The sequence below is a fragment of the Chaetura pelagica genome, unplaced genomic scaffold (assembly GCF_000747805.2).
Source record: "Chaetura pelagica isolate M959 unplaced genomic scaffold, ChaPel_1.0 scaffold3, whole genome shotgun sequence".
Taxonomy (NCBI): Eukaryota; Metazoa; Chordata; class Aves; order Apodiformes; family Apodidae; genus Chaetura; species Chaetura pelagica.
The window spans coordinates 12,376,101-12,402,237 of NW_009952974.1; the positions used below are offsets into that span (position 1 = coordinate 12,376,101).

General features: G+C 39.2%; 1 protein-coding gene across 1 annotated transcript in view; it reads left to right on the forward strand.

The window, feature by feature from the left end:
- LOC104387395 (mitogen-activated protein kinase kinase kinase MLT) overlaps positions 1–26,137 on the forward strand; it is a 59,112-nt gene that overhangs the window by 23,236 nt on the left and 9,739 nt on the right. The window contains exons 2-9 of the mRNA XM_009996157.1: positions 3,676–3,763; positions 8,021–8,122; positions 8,933–8,998; positions 9,950–9,978; positions 10,094–10,231; positions 16,364–16,450; positions 19,943–20,017; positions 25,330–25,436. Coding sequence (XP_009994459.1) covers positions 3,676–3,763; positions 8,021–8,122; positions 8,933–8,998; positions 9,950–9,978; positions 10,094–10,231; positions 16,364–16,450; positions 19,943–20,017; positions 25,330–25,436 — 692 coding nt within the window. The remainder of the gene's footprint in view (positions 1–3,675; positions 3,764–8,020; positions 8,123–8,932; positions 8,999–9,949; positions 9,979–10,093; positions 10,232–16,363; positions 16,451–19,942; positions 20,018–25,329; positions 25,437–26,137) is intronic.

Sequence of the window (26,137 nt, forward strand, 5' to 3'; positions counted from 1 at the left end):
CAGCAGGATTTGAGAGAAGGATATAATTTCACCCATACTTGTGGTCTAAGTACAGGGTGAATGGTTTTAGTGTGGGTTGATGATCAGTACCAGGCTGTGACTAAGTTGATCATGGGACTAGGTGTATTATTCAACTCTACTGCAGTCAACTTGTGTGTCTGACTGTATCTCCACATTTTGTCCAAGAAGTTTTTGTCTGGGCTGTGCCTTCTTTTTTTCAGCTGAGCTCCTTCTATTTCTGCTTCAGTCCAAGATTTAAAAATAAAAATCTATTTTTCACACAAAAAAAGTAATATAATGAAGTAACTGAAGACTTGTTACTTGTCATCACTATGACTTTAGGAAGGAAATTGATGCTCATTTAAATTGTATAAGATAGATAGCAGCTTTACCAAGGGAAGTGAGTGTGTCATACCCGAGGCAGTTTGGACTGGCTTCTTCAGTGGCCTTTAGGCAGACAGATGCATGGCAGAATTTTCTTCCAAGCATTTAGGCATTTTTTGATTGAAGTATGAGTTTGATGCTTAAAGATAATTCTAAATATTCCTGTAAGTGTTTAAGAGACTTGAAATACTGGTCTTCAACTACCACTTTGTAATTTGCTATCTGCAAGTCAGTCTTTCATTGAAGCGTGGCACATTCTCTTTGATTAAAAATAATGTACAAAAGCTTCAGAGATGTGGATTGACTTGCATTTGGTTCTCAGCTAAGGAAGAAGTGTCTTTAAATTGGCTAATAGAGTTCGCAACTGATCTACAGCAATTGAAAGGAGCAGAACATGTAAGGAATAGTCTAGAATCGCTAGTGCTAACAACAGCAAAGTGATTTAAAGTGTTTAGAAAGGATTTCTTTCAGAAGTAATGGTCCCTAGAAAGATTTGGCATTTTTTCCACCACTTCTTATTTTGGGGTATCTGTGGGCAATTAGTAGGTGCTTCTCCTTAGTCTTACTTGGAAGCTTGCTTTGGTATCTGTTAAATCCCAGTTTACAGTACAAACATGAATGTGAAGATGATGGTACTTGCCATGGTCAACAGACAATTTCTTCATACTCCTGGAATGAGGTCTAACTGTGTAGTACACTGTAAATAAGATAATCTTAGAACATAACTATTTTTTAATCTCCAAATAATAAAAGTACTGTGTGTCAGTTTGTCTGCATCATTGAAGTACTTGCTTTCTTGGCCCATTTCTTCTATACTTTCTTCTTGCTGTACATTTGATGATATCACTGGCTGATTGGTAGGCCTGGGCTTTGCTGGTGGTGTGGCTGCAGTGCAGCCCCTCCTGTTTTCTAGTGACTCTGGTGGGCTTCTGCTGGATCCAGCAGCATCTTGTGTGAGATGGAGGACAGGCACTGGGTTCTGCACATTGCTGCAGTGGAATAGGGAGCTATGGCACTTGGATGTGTTCATCATGTGGCATTTATAATCATTCTCTAAAAAGATTTATTTAGTACTACTTCTGTAGCCAGGACCTGAATACTTTATGCCACAGGAAGTTAAACGTGAGACCAGTCAATTTAATTCTAACGACTTGCTGAAGTACCTCTGTTGTAAACACCAGCAGGTAATGTGCACAGTGCTTTAAAGACATGTATATTTGAGTCCTGTACAAGAGGATAGTTTTTTTTCTGCTCTGCACCAGCCAAAGTGTACAAGAAAAGGTTGTGTAGATAGTTTGTGTAATGCTGTTTGTAGCCTGATGTTCCTGTATAATTTTGAACAATATTCAAGTATGCAGTCAGGAAGTATTAGGTCTCCTGGTTATCTAGCAGTAATGCTGGTAGGAGTTTGAGGGCATTCCCCAACTGAGTATTTTGCAAAGAAGGCAAAAGCATAATACACAACTTTTTGGAAGTATAGGGGTCTTGCATTTGCTAGCCCATGGAGATGAAATTTTGAATGACTAGGCAGGCTGTCATCTGCATCCTCCAGACTACTGAAGGAGGTTGGAGGTGCAGCTTGTGAAATGGGCAGTGCATCGGGAGTTCCCTGCCTTGGGAGGCTGCTGGGGCTGCAGCTGGAGGGCAGAGCTCCTTCTGGCAATAGATCCCTTGCTGATCTGACAGATCCCTTCTTGGATCCCTTGACTGGCTGTAGGAATGTTGCTGTTTACCTGCAGGTGAGTCTTCCCACATTTGCTTAAATAGCTGCCAGTACAATTACTTTGTGGACAAGTAGGTGAGACAGTCTGCAGTATGGTTTGCTAAATCATGTACATTAAAAAAATTACTTTTCTGCTATTGTGAAAAAATTGTGACTTGCTTCACAGCAACACAGTTTCCCTTGCTGAGCAGGCCAAACAGTGTGAAGCACTAGTGCAACCTCGGTAAAGTTCAAAGCTGTAGTAGATAAATTCTTAATTAAAAAAACTGCATTGAAGTTACTCAGAAGAGACTTTAAACAACAACAAGAAAAAAAATGAGCCATCTGACCCCTTAAATCTGTAATCATGAAGTTATGTACGTGTGTCATAGTACCAGCTATGAAACACAGGCCAGAAAGAAACCTGGTTTGCTTTGTACATGTATTACAGTAGCACTAGCAGATGTACCATGCATTTCTGCATCAAAGCTGCTATAGTCTTGCTCTTTTCAGTGACTCTACAAAGCCACAGAATAATTTAATAAACAACTATTGAAGAAAACATGGGAAGACTCACCTGCAGGTAAAAAGCAACACTCCTAGAGCCAGTCAAGGGATCTGAGAAGGCATCAGTCAGATCAGATACTTCTGATAACTTCAGAGGAATTAATTGTGATTTTGTTTTTGTTAGATGCTCTTAACTGGTACAGAATTAACATAATCTGAAAGTCTTAAAGGAATGCATTGCTGTAGAGAAAAATATGTAATACTATGTGTCTGAATTTGCACAATATCTGTATTTATGCAAAAATATGTGTCTAAAATCTTGAGTGTTTATTTTAATACTACAAAGGCAAAACTTGAGAGACCTTGAAGGAGACATCTGAGCTTTTTCTTCCAAAAAACACAGAGACTATATGTCTTTCTGTGGCTAAGTTCTCCTTCTCTCACAGTCTCTTTCTCAAACCTAGAAGCATTGTTCAAGTGGAATTTGAAGGTTTTGTATATTTATTCAGAATTTTGAAACATCTACATCCTGCTCTGAGGAGCAGTTTCAAATGCTGTTTGGCAATCTCAAGCATGCTTGCTGTGTGTATTCAATCAGACTCTACAGCGCATGCCTGGAAACCTCATGTTTCCAGTAAACATTGGATGGAGCTGTGTGTGCATGGTATGCTCTAACAGCCTGAAGTGCTGGACTTGCTGAACCCATAGGACTTTGTGCATAAACACAAATTCTGGACAGGACTGCCACAACTCTGTCAAAAATCCCAAATCTTTATTTGAACAAAGTTTTCCAAGACCTTCAGTTTTTCCAAAGACTTAGCTTCTACATCTGTGCCCTGGCCATGAAAGAATAGTCTAAAAATTGTATTTTTTTTATTTTCCCAAAACATACTAAGTATTCATCTGCCAAACTCCCTCATGAGGTTTTCAAATGCCAAGCATGTCTGGAGAATCTTCCCTAGATACTGTGTGTTTGTACTTATGTTATGCATATGTGTTTACCTGCTTGGGTATAAAATAAACGATTACAGTAAATGCCCAGTTCTTAATTGTCTGACTTTTTTGTTTGTTTTTTTCAACAGGCAGAAATACTCAGTGTGCTCAGTCACAAAAATATCATACAGTTCTACGGAGCTGTCATTGAACCTCCAAATTATGGCATAGTTACAGGTAAGGGGGTTTGTTTGACTTTTGTTTTGATTCAGTAAAACTCCAAAGTTACAAGGTACTAGCTCTACCCAATTTCAGTGTTTTGCTAATTGTTCTAACCTCCTTTGGTGGGAGTGCTGGAGGTAGGAACCAGGCTCAGAGCATGGCTGGTAGCAGCACAGAGGCAGCTGGCGCCTGGGGCATTCTTAATGCACAAACTCAGCACTCCTTTAAATAGAAGCTTTCACTCTGTTCTGTGAATTGCTTTTCCATTTTAACTGACGTGTGACAGAAGTAAAGGTTTTCATGATACAAAGTTCTGGCAAGTTCTGTGAAAAGGGAAGGCTGAGATTCCGCTCAGAGCAAGGCTGGACCATAAATTCTGCCTGTATTGAAAATAAGAAAATCTGTATTGTGAAATTCTCAGACATGGGAAGAGCTTGAAATAGAGTGAAGGGTTTATTAGATGCCGTAAGACAACTCCCTTTATTCACTGGAACCTGGGTTTCATTCGTTCTGGCATTCCCAGAGTTATGCGGAGATTGGGGTTTGTGTTTTGTTTCGGGTTTTTTCGCTTTAAACTTCTTTCCCTTATCTTCAGAGTTTGTCCAGATACAAAATTACATTACAGATAATGTAATTTCTCCCATTCCTATATGGGAGAAACTAGGTAAGACAGTAGTAGAAAAACCCAAAGCAAATAAATCTACAGTCTGCTGAAACAATGTTTGGAGAGATAAAAACCATGAAAGCATGGATTAGGAGGCTTGTTTTGCCATGTCTGTAATCCTTCAAAGAGTTTGATGAACAGCATAGTCTTTGCATGTGGCACAGTATTATATCAGTTTGAAACGCTGCTCTTCAGGTTTTTATTGATTCTCAGATGGTGGACAGAACCTATGAAAATTCAGTTATTTCTACCTGTCTCTTAGACGTCTGATCGTCTGTCACAGTAGATGGCAGTGTAATCCGGTGGGAGCACATCTGAGATAGAGCATTGTTCAGAGTGTGGGGAGCTTTACTTGTGGGTGTATTAGCCTGCTGGAGGTGATGATGTTGCAACCAGTACTCCAGAGGTGCATGGCGGTGACCACAGTCTGCACCACTCAGAGGATGCACTGTGCATACAGACAAGAACCTGAATACCTTCTTGAAGCAATAAAAAGAAAACAAAAAAAAAACCAACGAATAAATCAAGAAGTGTAATTTTACTGTAATTTATAACATAAGCGTAATAAGTGTAAACTGTCAAGCAGAGTAACAAAGGAGATGTACAATCTACAACTCAGGATGATGTCTGAAGCAGAATGTCCTCAGTTTGATCTCACAAAAGGTCAGTGTTCGGATGACATCTGACCTGCTTGCCAGTCACAGGACAGACAGCAGCTGAAGTAGTTCATTATGTCATTGGGAATGGGGACTATTTAACCATATGTGAAAAAGAGACTCTGCTGTGTAGTCCAACCAGTTTATTGCTTGGGGAGCGCTGATTCCACCCTGGCTAAACTGCTTGGTTCTCCCTGCAGCTTCAAGGAGACTGGAATCACGTGTTTTGAAAGAAAAGCAAGGATCCATTTCCCCATACCATTGTCATATGAGAGAATGGCTACTGAGAAAAGAAATGTTAATTGTTCTTGAAGTATCTTTTAGAGGAATTTTCACTCCATGATATTCTGCATGGCTTTCAGTGTTGCAGACTTAATCCTGTGTTTACTCAGAGATCCATTTGTTATGAGGGAGAATCCCAAACATGAGGAAATTCTGAGAACTAATGTTTCTTCAGAGTGATGGAGATGAGGGCATTTAGCCAAGCATTGGCACCTACCAAGCATTAGCTGCACGTAATGTCTTTTCTGGGATTGTCAAAGAGTTCTCTGAGAAAGGCTGTATCTGCAGTCAAAACACATTTCCCTTCTGGGATGTACATCAGTGATATTACTGATCATCCCGCCTGGTGAGCTGCTAACATGGAACACATCATTCTAGGTGTCACTGGCTGTCTCTGTCAACAGTGATCTTGATGCCCAGCTCTCAGATCTAGTTTTCACCACAGCTGCCTCCTCCCAAATGGTTCTTGGAGCTTGTGTGCCCCTTTTGCACAGAAATGTATGGTATATCCCACAGCCCATCACAGTCAGGCATCAGAGCTTTTTGTTCTAAAGCCAACTCCTCTTTTCCATTATTGATAGAAAATTATCCTCATTATATGATTTCCAAATCCATAAGTGTCTAGTAAAAACCTGTGCCATAAAGAATACATAGAAGGAGTACTAAAGGATCAAGCTTTATTCATTGAAACTTACTTGCCTCTGCTCACAAAGAGTGGCAAAGGGCTTGGGGAGCTGAGTTGTCCCTGACACTGGGGAATCAAATTATGCATTGTACAGGCATGCAAAGCCTGCAGCAAGACTATTCCTGAAGAATCCATTTATAAGATGGATGATGACATCATGGGTAAAAAAAGCCTATGTTTTAATTGAGGAAATGTGCAGGTCAGCAGCTTACTCCTCTTTCGGTGACATCAGAAGCACCACTTCTGTCTCCTGCAGAGCCTCCTTTCCAAACCCTAACTTGCCACTTGAGTGTTTACTTTCAAGGCACTTCCTATTTTCTCCCTCTTTCCTTTCATCTACTGCTGGAATCTTCTCATACAACCGACCATCTTCTAGGCTGCAGATTTAGTCTTGATCCCAGAGTTTTCTTCCCCATGAAGCAATCTCATAGTGGTTTTGATTTCCTTGATGAGGGTTAACATTGTTTTTTTTTTTTTTTATGCATTTAGCCTGTCAATCATGTATCATCCATTTAATAATATTATGATTAATAACAATTTGGATACATTTGATGCAGTCTTAGAGGGAATGTGACTGCTTTGTCATGAGATTTTGTGACTGCTTTGACATGGCTGAAATTAAGCATTTCAACTGTATACCAGCTGGTTTGCCACCTTAGGAATGAAGATTCTGGGAGCCTTGTAAATAGGTTTTAAATTCTGCCCAAGAAGCACACTGAGTAGCCTTGGGAGAGAAGGATGAAAGGCTTGAAGTTGCTCTTTGTATCCCACTGATCTTCGTGCTACTTGAGCTATGCTGGGTGGCATATGCTCACTCTGTCTTGGCAACCAGATAGAAGAAAATGTATGAGCTGCTTCAACTCACAAACTTCTGTTGTGTTTTTGGAGAAACATGAATGAATACTAAATTAGCATAAAGCTTATTTAGTATCTACTAAGCAGAGGAGCTACAGCCTTTGAACTGCTGAACATAACCTGCAGCACATGGAATCTGCTCTGCTTACCTCGGAGTTAGACCTCTAGTTTCATTATTCCATTTTTTCATGAGCAAATGATTTGATCTGTTACTCTGTTCCTCCATGGGGAAATAGGAAAAGAAAATATTAATTTCCCTTTCTACTTGCAAATCCTTTCTTCCTAACAGAAGATTATATATTTAACATCTGTTTTTACTTTTTTTAAAAAAAAAAATATAAAAAATTAAAAATTATCTATTGTTACAAGGCATCATTTATATGCAATAGTGCTCACCAGTGGGAAATATCCTTTGTCTTTGGAAACAGTAAGAAGGATCTGATACCACCCAACTCATCTGTTAACTGCTCTTCTGATCAGGAGCAGCAAATTAACTTTTTTAATATGTAGGAATTTCAAATTATATAAAACTGGCACTGTGGGAGTTTCAGTTGTCTCCAGTTTCATACTTAAATGTGTGTAGGTGTAACTTGTGTTGTAATTCCAGCTGTCAGCCTTGTGCTCTGAGAGTTGGACTGGATTCCATCTGTTTACCTGTTGTAAACACCAACAGGCTAAAAAAGCCTTTGTTTGTACCCGTATAATCCTATTGTGCATTTCCATAGGTGCAGTTGAAAGAAATTAAGGAAGAGGTCTGTTGATCCTGAATAAGGAGCATCCAAAACCTCTATCATCTAGAATACTCTAGATTTTAAACTGCTTTGCCTGAGCTTTCTTGTCACCTAACCTTTCTAATTTCATTTTCTCGCCTGCTGTTATAAATTATTTAACTTTTTTTGGATTATTTTTTTTTGACCCTTAGTAGTAGATTATGTCTGTGTTGGGATACTAAGAACAAACTACCACTCTTGTCCTACACAACTAATAATATTAGTTGCTGAATCCAAAATTCTTTGTCATTAAGCCAGAGACTGACTGCTTTCTGGAACTGCCAGAGTTTCCATGGGATCTTTAGGTTTAGATGCAGTATTTTAAAATTTCATGTGAGTTTGTTTGTTGTTTTTTAACAGAGTATGCTTCTGCTGGCTCACTCTTTGATTACATTAATAGTAACAAAAGTGAAGAGATGGATATGGATCATATCATGACCTGGGCAACTGACATAGCTAAAGGTAAGCAAGATGGGTGGATTACTATCCTACACAGTCAGCAAAGTGTACCGCTGGAGGTGATTTTCCTGTGAAGTCAGGAAAGCCTTCCTATACTTCCTATTCAGTTTGTGGAAAAAAAAACAAAAAACAACAACCAACCAAACAAAAAAAACTCAACCAAACTTAAGAAAAGCAAACTATATTCACTGTGCTTTTTAAAATGTTCCTTGGTTGTTAGGAATCCAAAATTATTTCTGGATTGAAAATGGCTTCTGTGAGCCAGTTTTGCTTCTGATTTGCCCCTAAGTCTCAAGAGCATAATTTTTTCGTGATGTAGGGTATTTATGAGGTAAAGGGCATAATTATCCTTACATTTTATTTCAGTTGGGACATTTAAGGAAGCTAAGGGCTTATTCTCAGCAAACATACTGAAATTCTTCATATAATAATGCAGAACAAGCTGTTTTGTCCTTTATGTTCTCTGTGATACAGGAATTTGTGTAAACTAATGAAATAACAGTAAATTTGTAACTTCGCTTCCCTGTGTAGATACCTTAGAGAAAAGAACTAAATATGATGTTAATAAGAATTAACATGCCTGTATATAGGTGCTCTGAGAGATATATATGCTCTTAGATATCTGAGAGATATATGAGAGTGTTTTACTCAAATTAGACTATGGGAAGCTTTGGTTCTCCTGCAGTGTATCAGTATTACATACAGGTATGCCAGCTCATAATGAGGACAACTATTAGGAACCCAGACTTGACTGCTGATAGCAGATGACCATGCTCAGCCTCCCTAACTAGATTGTTCCCTTGTTTTGTGTAGGAATGCACTATTTACACATGGAAGCTCCAGTAAAAGTAATCCACAGGGATCTGAAGTCCAGGAATGGTAAAGTAGCAAAACACTGAAATGCTCTGCATTCACTTTTAACCTGCTGATGTAATGTTTAAGTCTGTACTTGAGTTTTGTGAACATGCAGAACTAACTAATCCCTTTGCTGTCATCAAGCTGCACTAGGAGTTCTTGAGGGATGGAAGAGTCTGGTCCCTCCTGCCCATCCTGACCCTGTCTGAGCTTTGTTACAGTCTCTGGCATCATTTAGAGCACTGTGGAGGGCTCTTCCAAGTTGTGTCTTTCTGACCATGATTATACATGTCTTATCAGCTGTCAGACATTGCCTGGACACTCCTCACATCCTTTTTCTTTTTGGAAAGGCTGGCAGACTCCAGACACAATACACTGGATAAGGCCTGTTATTTGTTATCTGAAAATATTGTGTTTGGCCTGTTTTGAGGTTTGACAGATATTCAGGCTTTTGAGTAATATGCATCTGATGTGCATTAGTTAGTCTGTACTTGGCAGTTGACGATGAAATTTGCTGAACATTGCCTTTTAGCTGAAACTTTTGCTACTAGTAGTAAAACTTTTGCTACTAGTAGTGGGATAGGAGTGACACAGATTTTAATAATGCACACAGGGAGATAATAGTCAAGAAAATTCTAGGTCTCACCTCAGTTGTACGTTTTGGCCTTTTATTAATGAATCTTTTCTGAGAGCTTCCTGTTAAGCTGAACTATACTGGGGAGAATGGAGTTTTTCTGTATTTTAGCTATAGCTGTGTTGCTCTCTTGAAAGGCAGTAAGACCTGATAGGTTTTGCATTTGTTCAGAGACTTGCAAGTATTCAGCAGATCTTCTCTAAATCTTCTTAAAGAAACCAGCATACTCAGTTGCTGGCTCACTCTAGGAGCATTTTTCTTGATAAAATACAAAATTTTGCTATGAAAATGTGTTTATTTTTAATAGCATTCCATTAATCTTATTGTATTTTAATTTTCAGTTGTTATAGCTGCTGATGGCGTCTTAAAGGTATGACTACTTTAATTATTTGTAGAGAGATTCTGCTGCTTCAGTTGATGTTGTGATACCTAATAAATGAGGTTGATACTCTAATATCTGTTTAATTTGTATTTATTTTTGCCAGATCTGTGATTTTGGTGCCTCAAGGTTCCACTCCCATACAACACATATGTCATTAGTGGGCACTTTTCCATGGATGGCCCCAGAAGTTATCCAAAGTCTCCCAGTGTCTGAAACATGTGACACATACTCATATGGAGTGGTAAGTGCTTCTCATTTCCCTGTTCATAGTAGCGGGTGTCTAGTGTGACAGAATTTGTGTGATGCACACTTCCTTTGAAGACTGATCCATAATTTATAATCGCATGCTTAAAAATAATAGAAGAACAATGTCTTGCATGTTTAGTAAGATCCTTCTCTGATGAGATTAGCAGCATGCCAGTGTGGGAAGTGCATGCTTTAGCACAACTGTTCAGCACATCACCAAAGGCTTGCAGGAGACACTGAACAATCTGCAGCATGAACCTCTGCTTGTGTTCTTTAGCAGAACAGAAAAGGGTGTTTTTACACTAGGTGTATAACAGGATGAATGGATTAGGATTCTGCTTTCCCTAAAATGGAGTGTCACTGATTTTATCTTAAAAAGTAAGCCATTTCTCTGTGCTCAGTTGTTTAAAAGACCCTGCTATCATTAGCTGTGAGAATAGACACGGTACCTCTTGTGAAGGTAGAGGCCCCACCTAAAAATACAGAAAAAGCCAAAATGATTTTGCCATTTTTCTTAAGGGGGAGCAACCAGTTATAGTTCATTAAAATGTTGGGTTTGTAGGTACAGTAATGTGAATTACTTCACTCTGTTCACAGTTAAAAGCTAATTTGGTTTTGATCTGCGATATAAAATAGTCTAAAAATAGCCCTAGTGGTCAGACCATTTGTGTGCCTAACCCCATGGCCTGTCTCTGACAACCATAATGAGTAGTTTGAGGGGAAAAAAAGGAAATAAAGTGGGGTAGTAGTTTTCATGCACATCTGTGCATTAACCATTTCTGGTTTCGGATTCAATGTTTGGTGGCACAGTGAGGAATTATTTCAGTACCTGTCAAGAATCACCTCTTTCTTTCTGATGGATGGGAGGAGATAGAAGTGAGGGAAACACTCTGAAGGTAGCATCTACAGCTGTACTTAGCTAAGCTGATGTCCCAAAGGATTTTCATGCACATCTGTGCATTAACCATTTCTGGTTTCGGATTCAATGTTTGGTGGCACAGTGAGGAATTATTTCAGTACCTGTCAAGAATCACCTCTTTCTTTCTGATGGATGGGAGGAGATAGAAGTGAGGGAAACACTCTGAAGGTAGCATCTACAGCTGTACTTAGCTAAGCTGATGTCCCAAAGGAAGATGACTTAAAACTTTTTGTCACATGGTTGTTTATAACAAAAAAAAATATGAGAGATGATGTGACATCGCTTACAAATGAAAAGTTGAAGGCTTGCAAGGAGGAAAAAAAGCCTATATTGGCAGATTCAGTCCTTGCTTGCTTAACTGAACTAGGTCACAAACAGTAAGAGAACATAAGCTAACAAACCTAAATGTTAATGTAAACTGTTACGGGAAGCAATCACACACTATCCACTGAAGGGAAACATTCCAGTTTCAAAACAAAGCAAAAATGTTAGAGAAATTCCAAACATGGTCTTATAGCTCAAACTGCTCACATAGTCATCTTGATGTAAATTGACTTTTAAGTAATGTTCTAGAAGTAGGATAAGGTAGGGAAGTGTTTAATATCTTATCATGTCAAGTATTGCCAGAGCCTTGGGAACAGTATGTCACACATAGTTTATTTTCCCTTGTCCAAAAAGTAAATCACCTCTGACAGTTCTGTGCTTGGAGGTAAAACTCAGCTCTTTTCTTTATGAAAACTCTTTTCTTTATGAAAAGAGTTCAGTGGTACTAGAATATTTTAATGTGGTTATGGGTGTAGAGTGCTACTTTAGTGTGCCTAATAATATTTGACCCACATTTTTAAACATATTGTTTTTGAGCTAGTATGTTCTGCTGTGGGTAGGAGCTCATGAATTCATAAGCACTTAGGAATTAATTAATCTTTTTATAACTCCAGTTTTAGAACATCATAGTTTTCAGAGGAGATACAGGGATAGAATTGAAGAATGGCAGTGGTCTGAGTTCTCTGTTAATTAAACTACTGACATAATGGGGTTATGCCAGCAAGAAATTGTCCGAATGTAATATTAAAAGTTGGAATCTCCCTATAGTAAGTGCTAGACAATCAGCAAATTAGCTACGAGACTGAAAACAGAAAAAATCTTAGGGTATTTGTGTCTCTTCAAATGATTACCATCTATAAAAACAAAATTTAAAGAATCCCTTTTCAAAACTTGCCAGCAGCCTTTGTGCTGGAGAGACAAATCTGCTTTTCTTCAGTTAAAGTCCTGTTAACAAAGAACAGAATCCTTTCAAATGTAAACTAGTAAGATGCTAGGAATAGATACTCTGTTTGCAATATTTGTTGCTTTCTGCATGCTTTAATTTCTTTTATGCTGGTTTTCTATTCCTGACTGGCTGTTCTTTCTACAAACCAGTCTGAGATTTTAAATATTAATCTGAAGGTGTGCAAAAGCTTTTTTTCTATGAACTGTTAAATGCCTTCTGTAACCTTTATAGGTCTGAGTTGCTCCTCAGCTGAAATAAATTTTCCTCTTTGTGAACAGTTGCATACATGCTTATAGCTAACATTTGGATGCGTTTGTCCAGCTCTTGTGGATGGTTAAAGAGGTCTATATATTCTCCTTGAGATCGATAGTAAATAATTTATACTACTGCCACAAAACACTAAAGCTAAATGTTCCAGGATATTTGCTACAACACAGACATATCTTGCACTTTCCTTCAGCCATGCTGTGATTCTCTTTTCTAATCCACTTCCAAATTCATACTTTAAACAACAGATACCAAGTATTACAAGTGATAAACCTAAAAATTGACTTGCCTATCATTATGTGTGTTGCTCAATAATAATTCCTTGCTTCCCTTCCCAACGCAAAAGAGTAATGTTGTCATTCTACGTACACTAAAAGCTGTTCTGAAATCATGAAAATACATGCTCAGAATATGTTATGCTGACAATTTTGGTGCACTGCAGTGTGTGTTTATCAGTATAAATTTGTTTAATCATAGAAAGCTTATGTGATGTATGTAGCTAAATTATTTTAACACTTACAGGAACAAAGAAGTCAAACCATTAATTGCCTACTGGTAGCATAAAGGCTGCCATTAAACATAGCAGCTGTTAATGCTCCTAGCAAGACTTCATACATTGCTTTAGCTATGAGAACATACGTTATTTATAGAGGGAATGCTGGCCAGCTCCAGGGGTTATCCCTTACTCTTTTTGAAAGGAATTATGAGATCTTTAATTTCCATTTGGATCAATGCAGAGAAGACTGACCTAATTTTCATGCCTAAGGGCAGTACCTCTTAGAGTGCAACACTTTCTGCTCATACTGCACTTCTGCTAATTGTGGCTCCTGACCCTCATCTGTGAACACTTTCCTACCAAAAGAACACATTTCTTATTTTCAGTGATTTTTCTCAAAATTGCAGTGACTTGCAGTTTTTCTCAAGTTAATAATTTGGATGTTCCCTATCCTGTATGGCACTTTGAATCTTTGTTGGCTTTACACAGGGATGTGGGGGCTTTATTGTTATGTTTTGTTTTTTTCTTTTGGTTGCTGCCACATAGTTGAGAGGATAAGAACTGAAATGCACAGCAGAGCTGAGAAATGTGTGAACTTTTTCTGAAGACCATATGATTCTTATTCTCAGCTTTATGTATAGGGTGAACATTCATATATTTGTCTATTTCTCTATATGCAGAGAAGAGCCCAACATCTTCAGAGGCCACAGCTTACAAACCACTACTTTCAATGGTCTTTCTTTGTTTTCCATCATTTTGTCTAACTTGGCTGTTTCTCTGTGAGCACCTGCTGTCTGTCATCACAGAGGTGTGATATGATGGGGAAAGCAGGTGATCCACACACACCATCAGATATGGGAGGGGAAGTGAATCTTGTCAGTATCAATTAATTACACCAGATATGAACAGAGTCTGTCTTGCAATAAAGAGGCTGGGGTAAGTCAGGTCAGGGTGCTTTTTGCTGCTGCTGAATGACCCTCAAGACAGGAAGAAACAAATGGGAATGCAGAAGATACTCATCTGCTACTTTTTAAAAGACTGATAATGCAATTGTTCACTTTAGGTGATGATTCAAGGTAAATTAGCTCCTATGAAACTGAAGATAGAGACAAGTCACCATTGGAAGGAATTATTATCGGTACCATTGTCCTGAACATGAAATTTGCATTGTTGCTAGAACATTTTCTAAGCCTGTGTAAATAAATGCAAGGATTTCTGACATCGCACTTTTGTATCTTTTACTTTCTTCTACTAGTAGAAAAAATAAGACATTAAGAAAAATGCTTAATATTGTGTCAGGCTGCTGTATTTCTCTTCAACTATGTGCAGTCTCAAAGTATTTTAAGCTAGCACTGTTGATGTAGGAGGGCAATGATCCATACAGGCAGTGGAAATAAACACTAAAGGTGTCATGATAAAGGAATTCAGTGCAAAATGTTCTGCACAAACTTTTGTGCATGAATGAAACAAGACAACCCTCACAATTTACAGTCTTCTGAAAGAAAGATAGCAGAGCAATAGAGTTTTCCTGCTCAAGGCTCGTGGATACATTTAACTTGTATTAATTACGCTCTTTTTTTGGAAAATGTATTTACATACTACTCTGTCTGATGTGCAGACTTGAGTTTCTTCTCTGTGGTTTCCTGGTCCAGCTGTATAGATGAGGTGGTTCTGCAAGGCTGCTCAAGTGCATGTTTGTTTTGGTCCATGGGCTTCTTTTTTAAACTGGCTGTTTTATACACGGCTTTTTTGGTTTGAATTACATGGGACTGCTAAATTATTTCATTCCCTCGCAGTTAAATTTCTTTCTTTACCAGTAGAGAGGTGATAATGGGAGTTACAAATTGAAGTGCCTTTTTTTTTTTTTTTTCTTTTCTAAAAGGAATGAATTGAGGAAAACAGGAGTGTTGAATTACCTCTACAACACCTTTCCCAATTTATTTCTTATTCTCAGGAAAACTGTCCTTTTACTTATTTTTCCAAGAGACCCTTAGTTTTACTAATCAGTCTTGTGACTCAAGCAGAATTATTCAAATAGGCCTATTGTTGGAGTACCCTGTTCACTTGATTAAAGGCCCAACTCTGTTTCAATGCATTTTTTTCTGCTTCAGCAGCATCTGCCAATATTCTCACATTTTCTTTCTAATTACCTTCATAGCTGGCCAGAATCCATTCAGAATGATGTAGGTGGAATAAACCTGGGTACTAACCCAAATACTGAGGGCATAGAGACTTGCATAAGGATCTTAATGCATTTGGTTATTCTACATAAATGAGATCTTTTTTGTTGATATGCTTGGTATATGAGCAGAAGAAAAGTTTGCTTGTAGATATTTGTAACAAGATATGTATATGAAGGTTCTGATTTTTTTTAAAAAGGAAAAAAAAAAAAGATACATCTACAAGTGAAGGTACAAAGTGTCTGTTAATTTGGTTGAACTTCAATATGTAGTCCCAATGGCAGAAAAGCAAGTTGGACTCATTCACTTGGAGCCTTTTTGGTGATGCCAAAGTCTTTTCTACAGAGTAACTTAGATTCTTGTGTACTGTGTTACCAAAATGCTAGAAGCATGTCTAAGGACAGTGCATCTATAAGATGGAGAGGAGAACTGAGTAATTTTTTATATGCTGCATATTATTCAGCTTAACATAATCACATACTTGGAGATAATTACAGTGTTGCTTGCAAAAATCTATTTAATATTTTCATAGGCAATGCCTAGGAGCAAAATACCTTTTGGATCATATTCTGACTAGTGAGAAGCAGTAGTTGCAATCATACAGAAATATTTTAAAATGCAATATGACTACAAAGCAAAGATGTGTCTAGTTGGGGCTGAGAAGAAGGAGTTCATTGTCCAAGTCTCAATTGCCAAATGTGAACTTTATAGTGTACAAAGAAAGTAAAAAGCATTTTCCGTGGCTTTCACAAAATTGCAGGCATTAGACCCCACACAACCTAGTTTTTCATCTGAGCTATTCTGTAGAGGAAAAAGCAGAAACATTCAAATTAATTTATTGAGAGGATCTTGCACATAAACACTGGTCCAAGTTCCTGCAAATGGAAACTGGTTGCCTGATAATTGGATACAGAATAGTGCTGTATCAAGGTTTAATAATGTATTTAAAATACAAAGTACAGAAATAAAAATTCTTTTCTTTTTTTCTGTTCCAGGTTCTCTGGGAGATGCTAACAAGGGAGGTCCCCTTTAAAGGCTTGGAAGGATTACAAGTAGCTTGGCTTGTAGTGGAAAAAAACGAGGTAAGACTACGTTTCTACATTCAGGTACATAGATCAGAAAACAGTATTGGGGTTTTGCAAAAGACTTTTTCATCTTCTTCAAATTGAAAGTAAGTTCACGCGTATGGAAAGATTAGCAGTAGGAGCTAACACAAAGGGTCAAAGTGATGTTATTCCTCATGAATGGACCCTTTACATCTAATTGTTGCAGCTTCACGTCGTGATGCTGTAGATCAAAAATTGTACAAGTACTGTACTAGTTTCTCAGTCTCAATTGTAAAACCTAGGGGTTTGTTCTTAGTGATGAAAGAAGCCATTGCGTCCAAGGTAGGGGAACAGTTTAACTCCATCTCCTGCGTTTAGGACATCTTTTTACTGGCCGGGAGTTGATATATCTGTAAGAGACCTTCAGCTACTTCAACTTAACTCTCCCAGCAGGAGTCACTATAGTACAAGAAACTGCCGCTTAGATGAAAATTTCAAAAATAAAAGAAGAAAAAATAGTTTTAAAAAAAGAGAGAAATTACAGTTTTGCCACCTACGTTCAACACTACATTGAAGATGAGCTCCTCACTGGTATTGGCAAGGCTGTGGCATAGCTGCAAGCCTCCTCATGCAGAGTCTTTCCATTTCAAAAGCACTTCAGTGGTGTAAACACCGTTTGTACAAGTGTCCCCAGCCTCGCTTTTCTTCTTCTCACAAATTGAGGCTTTCAGTTAGTTGGACATGTGAGCATATATCTGAACACATAGTCCCTTGATATCAAAGACAGTTACTACATTTAAAAAACATTTAAAGTTGTGACTGTACCACACACAGACCAGCATGGAAATCCTCCACAAAGATGAAACCTCCTCTATCTAGACACAGCAGAAGCTTGGGAAACATTACAATGGCGAGGCAGTGGCTGTACAATACAGATTCCTATTATTCTACATAAACTGTTTCTCAGAATGCTTCAGGGTTAAACAGAGGAGTTAGGTTTCCTCCTCTTAGTTTAATATTTTTTGTTGGTGTTTTTTTTTTCCCCTCTCTTATTTAATTCTATTTGCGGGCTGGATTAATACCAGTGAGTAATAATACTGTGCTGTACCAGTTAGCTGCAAATGCTACACTTAAGTGTGAAGATTAATACTGTGGTCTTCTACAGCATTTATCACAGCAGAAGGCACAACTGAGACTCCTCCTCCTAGTTTAGGAAAAGCCTCATATGCCAGTTTGAAGGACACACAGAGCCTTCCACCAACAGTCTTTCCTATCCCTACCATGTGCAATTCTATGTAAGGGGTACAGAGTGGCATTGGGAATGTTGTAGAGAGGTGTAGTTGCACAGTGAAAGATTTCAGAGGGTACAACACACATTTCTCTACAGTTTTCCAGATAAAGGAACTGTGTAAAATACACTATAAACAAAATGTGGGCATGAAGACTATTTTACTTGTGAGTGAAGAAACCTCAGGGGTGTCATGTTCAGATCCAGCTGTTTGTCTGCCAGATACCACTAGCCTGTTGCTTGCATAGTTGGGGTTTTTTTCCAGATATGACTTAGGGAGCATGTTCAGCATAAGCCTTGTAGAAGCTTGTGCTACTTTTCTTCGCAGTTTCTATGTCCCAAAGCAAGTCTGAGGATCAGGTTTTGGTCTCAGTTCAACCTGTTGACATCAGTGGGGTTACAGAACAGAACTGAATCACTGTTGAACTAGTCCTTCATTTTTTGCACTGCCAGTCTCTTGTTAAAATCGGTGTGGGACTGAGGCCAAAGCATAATTTGGTAGGGTGAAAAATCCCCCTCTGCAAAGCCTGAGCCCAACAAATGAAGTGGATTTTAATGATTCTGTACACGTCTTTTTCGAGACTGCATAATTTCACAGTGTTATTTTTATTCTGGTAGAGTTTCTATATAATTATATACTTTTTAATCCAGAAAAGAAAAAACCTGGTAATTCAGATTATGCTAGGCATGATCTCATAATAAATTACCACAGAGAAATGTCATCTTTATTATAATACGACGCTTTTGGAACCTGCTACCTCTAAAATACATGACAGATAACATTCTGCACAAGTGAGTTGCACAGAAGTGGTGATGGTAACTGATTTTCTGCCTCCTGGAGCAGGGAGGGTTACAGACAAACACTGTAGCAAGCCTAGCCAGTGTATTTTTAGACTAATGACTCAACCAGAGATCAAGCACCAGTACAATTTGTTTATGCATTGTACAAATTTCTGTGTATTTCTTGCACAGATAGCTTTGCATTTTAAGGTATTACATTATTTTAATAATCATACTCCTGCAGTGCCCTGGTTCTGTATCTCATGTTTCCAGTTTGCATGGTGTTCAAATGCTTGCACAGCAAAATTTGTTAACTTTCACTTCAGCTGCTGTGGCTTGTGAGACTTTGCAGGTCATGTTGCAGTAATGTAATGGTGCAGTTTGACACAATTTGCTCTGCTTTGCTTTGGAAATGCAAAGACTAAAACATATCATAGGGTACTCCTGACAGGTTGGTCTGAACAGGACCGTAACACCTGGTTCTCACCTGTTACAGGACATGGAACCTTTTTTCCAGCTTGACCCCTCTTATTTGGACACATTTGCACTGAGGAAGTGTGTTGGGTTTTTTTTATCTACATATATTTTAATTTACTATGAAACATCTGAAGTCAGTAAACTTCCCTAGCGAGAGCAAAGGAACCTTCTTCTATGTGTGGTGTTGTTGGGATGCATGTTTAATCTCAACTGGAGACACTTTGGTACCTCAGTGTGCGTGTATCAGGATGGATTTGCTTTTAGGCTTTCCAGTGTGGAGGCCAAGTCTTTAAACTAAAAGTCCTCTGTAACTGACTGAGGGAATTTTTTAATGGTTTACAACTCTCAGCAAAGGAAACCAAATAAGCTTCAAACTAATTCTTTGCTGTCAGTTGTCCTGGCTATAACCAGAAACTTCTTGTCTTCAGTCATCAGGAAATATTTATATGAGTTCACTGTGCTCTGTGAGTGCTCTCTGAGATCTGCATGTCCTCATTAATCCTTCTGACCATGGGCTCATGAAACATCTCTTGTGTCATGTAGAACTTCACTTCAACTCTTTTTATCTCAATGTAATCAATATTTCAGCCATCTGTTATTTCAAAAGTGATTATACTATTGTACAGCTGTATTATCTGTGTGGGAAAAAGGAATTAGGGTAGGCAGTATGTTATCCCTATCTTGACAAGCATCTTAGAATACCACGCAGTAACCTCCACAAACTGTTAAGGTTTAGTACTAGAAGTTGCTTGCCTCGTTTTAAATTCCTTGTCTCTGAGCTTTCTTAAGCAACTCCATTTGTGAATTTGTTCCATTCCTTCTCTGTAGGTCTCTTTAGTATGTCAATCCTCAGGTTTTATATTGCATTTAAAAGAAAAAAGTGTGTGTTATACTTATTTTAATTGCATTGCTTTTACAGAAAATCTTAGTAGCAGCTTAAAGGGAAATGCTTCCAATAACTGGTACATTCTCCTCTTCCTTAGAGATTAACCATTCCAAGCAGTTGTCCCAGAAGTTTTGCAGAACTGATGCACCAATGTTGGGATGCTGATTCAAAGGTAAATTAATTTGTGTTTGACTTCTATACCCTCACCTTGTTTGTCTTTCTTAGGGGGGATGAATCCCAGCTAACACCATTGCTGCATGCTAGTGAACATATTTTTTCAAAAAGATAGCTGAAGCTGGGGTTTTTTTATGTGTTTACATATTTATAGCTAAATGTCTCTCTCCTTTAACCAAGAGTTACTATACTACTAACTTACCTGACTATTCAAGACAATACCTGTAAATAGGATGAGATGGCAAAAATGAAGCTATTTTGGAGCAAGTAAAAAATTGTTCTTTTCTAGTTTCTTTCAGGGGTTAATAGTTAATCTTGGATATATGTGAGCATTGTGTGTGAAACCTATTTCAGGGTCCGGCTTTGATGCCTTCCTTGTGTTGAAAACATATAAAGAGTAAGTTAGTATAAAAAATGAGTGTAGGAACAGCAGCAACACATTCTTAATTAACATGAAACATTTCCCGTTCTATTCTCTTAGGACTTTGAATGCTGACTTTATAATGATTATACTGTGATAATATAACAGAAGTAATATACTGTTTAACAATGAAAATGGACTAAAAATTCAAGTTAAGGATCCAAACCATTGTCACTATTAATCTGCTCTTAGGAGACTAAACTAAAAGGGAAATTAAAAAGAACATTTACTTACTAAAAAGCATTTGTAGATTATGGGAATTGCCTTCTTTTAATTGACTCTGCAGCCATCCTGTTCTATATAAAACTGGCTGGAAAGAGCCTGTGAGAATATTAGCTTTATTACCAAGTATTAGCATCCATTTCCTTTCTGAAGGTATTTGAGAGGGGAAAGGATAGGTAAAGAAAGGAAATTATGCCCTTTTTCTCAAGTCGAGGCATCAGCAAGAACTTTGTTCCTTTAAATTCAGAATAAAGCTAGTTACTACTTCAGAGAGACTAGGTTTATCCCAAAGTGAATTATAGCATTTAGGTGCTTTAAAGCTAGAATTTATCACTTTAAATAGAGAGTAGCCATAGAAGAGCAATACGAGAAAATATATTTCCCTTCTTTGTTTCTTATTTTAAGCAAGGAGTTGCTTTCATGCTGAATGGATCTGGAGGCCTGAGATCCATCACTACTGTCATTTCCACATGAAGACCCATTTAAATGCCATTCCCCTAATATCTCTCTCTTTATCCTCTCCACAGAGGGAGGGGAGATAAATACTTTGAGTCTTTGAATCTACAAGTAGACTGTTTAAGTTCTAGGTCAGTAATTACTGAAGAGCACTTTCCATTGTTACCTACATATCTTTAATAATTACTCCCAAGCATCACTACCAAATGCCACAGAGTAAAAAATATCAGAGCTTCTTTTCCATAATTGCAGGACATGCTACACCTGCTCACTCTCTGGCTTGCTATAACCACACACATAGATCCAGAAGGCTGTTGCTGTTTTTCAAGGAGAGGGATGGCTCTGCATGTTGTAAAAGAGGGATGCCCAAGCATCAGGCTGAGTTCTGTCTGTGTGAGCAATTCATCTGGGTTTGGGCTGGTTCCTGGGAGTTCCAAGAGGCGCCTCTGATGCTTGCAAAGAATGCATATTATGGTAGATGGGTTTTTATGACAGACTGCTCTCTGCTACTTTTTTCATGCAGCTTCTCTTCTGTTTGGCAATTATAAATGCATTGTTCACGTGACTGAAATGGAGTAATCTCTGGTCACAGTTTGGGCATGTGACTGATTTATTCAGTCACGTGTTGGGAAAGGATTGCAACTTACAGCTCTCAAAATGCCTTGATAAGAGGCTGTGTGGCCTGCATGAGCCAAAAGATGGAGCACACTCCTCTCAAATACTGCTCTGTGTAACATTCCCTTTTTGTTAGGATTAGAAAACCAGACAGTCGATGCATGAACAAGTTCCTGAAGGTGAAGCAGGGGCAAGCCTGAGGATGTCAGCTGCTCAAAAGGAATTGCTAACGCATGTACTCTTAGCCTGCAGAAAGCATGAGGTCTCTTTAGGTGGCTTATGCCCAAGTGGGATGTGCATTTACTGTGTGTCTAAGGAATACACTTGAGAGCTGCTGCAGGGTAGCTGGAGTGTCAGGCACAGCTCACACCATAAATTCTTCATGGGAATGGACAGCTATTTACTTTGCTTTGAATTCTTAAGGATTTCTTCATGTATGGAGAAAAGTATCCATAGTGCATTGCTCCACATTATATTTGCAATAGCAGTCTTCATACAGTTTAAAATGTGCTAGCTGGAACAAACAGTCCCTAGTGAGTTCAAAGCATTTTACTACAGTGTTAATAATTTTAAGTCAGTAATTATTAAAGGACAATCTCTGTAGTGTCTTAAATGACTACTTCCAGTTTTTAAAATCCCTAACAAGCTGCTTTTGCATGGGTACTAGATAATTGTATAAACAAGGTTGTTCATCACTGATGCCTTTGTTTACTGGGGATGCTTTCTTTTGAAACACAGGTGAGTGGTTCTTTCACATTTAATCTGTTCATTGAGTTTATCCCTACTTTAATATCAAAGGTGTATACAAATTACTGAGTGTTTTAATGGAAATCAGAAACCTGGGAACAGAGAGGCAATAAGAAAGGAAATGCAAATGGATTAGATATCCTGGTTTCATGCAGACCTGTTTAGTAAGAAATACCAGGTGAAAGGAAACAGTGAAAATATTCAGCAGAATTATTTCTAAGGGGGCATATACTTTAAAGATTTTTATATGAAACATCATGGATATAAATAAACAGTTTTCAAAGGCGACTCATGCCTTGATATTTTAAGAATCTCTTAGAAGAAATTACTTGAGATGCCTGACTTTCTAGAAAGTGCTAAGCAGTCATCCACAAAAATAAGACTCTTTTAAACTTCTCAGCTTGGGCTTCCTATTTCAACAGTCAATTCTTGCCACTTTTAACCAAGGTCTATTTGCACTTAGAGTGCATTTATTAAATCTGAAATTATCTTTGCCTAGAGGAAAGAAACCAACAAAACCCACACGGCAGTGCAGGATTGTGTCTTCCTCTCAGCTTTGCCTGCAGGCAAAAGCTGGTACCTGTAAATCTGGCAGCTACAGAGCTGGCAGGGTAGCTGGTGGCTGCTCACAGAAATTGCACAGCCAGAGATGTTCAAGCTTTGTCAGTCCTGAGTGACTGCATTTGTTCCAGCTCCTTTGCATGTGGTGTAGGACCAGAAGAGCATGTGTTGCTGCTCTCCCAGATCAGTCAGTTGGTGCTTTCACCTGCCCTTTGTAAAAGCCCTGTTCTGTCATTATTTCCACTCCAGTTACTCCAGGCAGGCCTGATGACTGTGCCCAGTGTCAGTTCTGCCCTCTACTTCCCAGCATACTCCCAAGGAAGGAGAAGCAAGCAAACTCGTGGAAGTGTTTTGTAGAAGAATCCTAAATAAGCCATAAAATGCTGTAATTAATGCATCAAGGGGATGTTTGCCCTTCGTTGCTTCCTGAAAATAGAATTAGTTTAGTAAAGGCACATGATGCACCTGCCAGCCTGTCAGACAGTACATGGCAGCAGCAGCACCCTGGTGTATTGGTGGGGAGCCATGACCTGTCTGGCAGCTTCCTCGCCATTTGGAGGCCCTTGATTTGCCTCAGTGGTTCACATCCATTGGGGTGGGTACAAGAGATGCAGCTGCAGCAACAAGAAGTGTGTGAGGGCTGTTGGAAGGTCGTCCTTCCAAACTGCACCAGAGTTGTCTGTCCTGGTTGGTGCCAGTGATGAATTTTGTGGTCTAGTGTGACACACTGCCTGGCAGGAACGTTTGTGTGCTTCCAGGCCATGTCCAGAGGGTCTCCTCAGCTGTGGCAGGTCCAGCAGCATCATGCATGGAGTGGAACAACTGCTACCTCCCCCAAGTCCCCCCATAAATGCAGGGGAACTCTGCTGGGCTTCCACGTGGGGACTAGATCAGCAAGTGCAAGCGCTGTGCTGCCAGGCAGGCCCTGCTGCTGCTCGGTGAGCACAGGGCCCCAGCTGGCTGGCTGGGGCAAGCCTGTCTGCTGCAAAGATCTGCAGAGCTCATCCAGGTGCCTGTTGCCTGGAATCATGGAGATGGACCAAAAAATGACAGACAAAGCCTCTTGTTACAGCTGAACAGTGCAGCATTACAGTATATGAGAGCTTGTCTTTTTTTTTAAAAAAAATTTTGTTATGCATTTGACACTTTTTCATGCTGTTTGACATTTAAAATAAAGAAATTGTCTTTCTTTTATAATGTGAAAATCACTTGGATCTTCCTGGGAGAGACACCTCAGCATCGTTCCTAATTGTTTTTGTGCTCCCAAATTAAAATGCACGTTTTAATTGCAGCATCTGTAATTTTAGCAGAAATGGTATAATTACAGGCATGATAGAGAGAGAATGTGCATCATCCCCTTATTATGTATCTACATTTTGTTTCAACCTTTTGTCTCAACCTTGTCTGGGGTCTGTCAAACAGACTAATAGAGTCAGCACTCTTTCAGGAAACACATTTAACTGTGGCTTTTTCAGCTTTCAGTTATTATTTCTACTTCATAGCTTCCTTTTGGGGCTAAGGGGAAAGCAGAAGATACTGAGGAGTTTTCACTGCTCTCTAGAAGCTCTCTAGCACTAGCCACTAGTGAGCATAGTGGGTCCTAGCTGGAGAGCCCAGGAACAGAAAGTTTAGCAAATGAGCCCAGGACAGATGAGCAGAGTTACTGCTGGCATGAGCTCAGCTGCCAGGCCAGACATCCTCAAGTAGCCTCAATCTTCACTTCTTCCTCAGCTGCTCCTGAGGTAGCTGAGTGCAAGTTTTTTCTGGAAAGTCTGTCCTTTTCTACAAGAAAGGAACTTCAGCCAGAACCCCCTTTTTGATTGGCAGCTGAATAGCTTATTGACACATTAAAGAGTTTGGGTTACTATCTGTAATAGGCCATCTAATTACCAGTTGCTAATGGGTCCAGCCTTCTCTTTTTGACTGTATTTTCCTTCTTAGCTTGAAGAAATCTTGGGTTTTAGAAGTAAGAATGTTGATGGTTTTAATGTTATTTAATGCTCTTACTTGAGTACGAAAAAGTTTTACTGTGACATATGGGAGACTAAGCTAAGGCTTGAGTCCTACTAGGTTATGTGACTCTTCCCAACTTTTCTTCAATGGGAAGGACAAAAAAAAATAATAATTCACAAACGTAGAGTCCTCTTGTAGGATGTTGGGTTCAGAAAGCAGCATCCCCATTTCTGCTGCTTGCAGTCTTTCAGTTGAAAAATGCCAGCAAATAATGTTACACAACAGTTGTTGTAGATGAATGCAAATGCCGTGTTTTGTTTTGGTTTTGTTTTCAGAAAAGGCCATCCTTCAAGCAGATAATTTCAATCCTGGAATCTATGTCAAATGACAGCAACCTTCCAGACCAGTGTAACTCATTCCTGCATAACAAGGCAGAGTGGAGGTAAGTTTTCTTCCTTCCAAGATGAAACGATGTGGTTTTCCTTTGAAATTCTGTGAGTCCATGTTCTTCAGAAGGACATCAGACCCCGATGATGCACTGGTAGAAAGTATCTGTGCTTCAGGTATTTTTAGAGTGTAACTTGTTGTTTTTCAGAAATGCCCAGAATGTTGTGAAACTTGTATTAGGAGCCAGTACACTTAGTTGTACCCTATACTTGTTACACTGGTTTAGGTGTCATTGTATTTATGGGTTTATGATTCACATCTCAAAAGTGATTTTACATCTTCAGTCGATGCCATGAGAGCAAAGCAGCTGCTTATACCTGGGCTCGATGTTCATGTGTGTAGGCATGTTTGTAGGTTTTAGAAAAGGATAAAGGACCCAAGAGAATGGTTTTTAAAATCCTGTCTCCATCGGCCTTCACTTCCAGTGTTGGGGCAGCGTTTGTGCAGCCTCCCGGCCCGGGTTTGGCACGGGCAGCCAGGCCGGCCCCGCGGGCCGGGGGCTCGAGCGGAGCTTCCCCTGCGGCGGAACGGGCTCTTGTTTTCCAACCGACTGGAAGCGGAGCTCAGCGCCGGGAAAATGTCATTCCTGGCGCAGTTCCGGCGCGTCCCGCGGTGCCGGAGCTCCCGGCGGGCCCGCAGCTCCCGCGGCGGAGGCTTCGCGGCGCTTCCTCCTGCTGGGGAGGCTGCGCGCAGCCC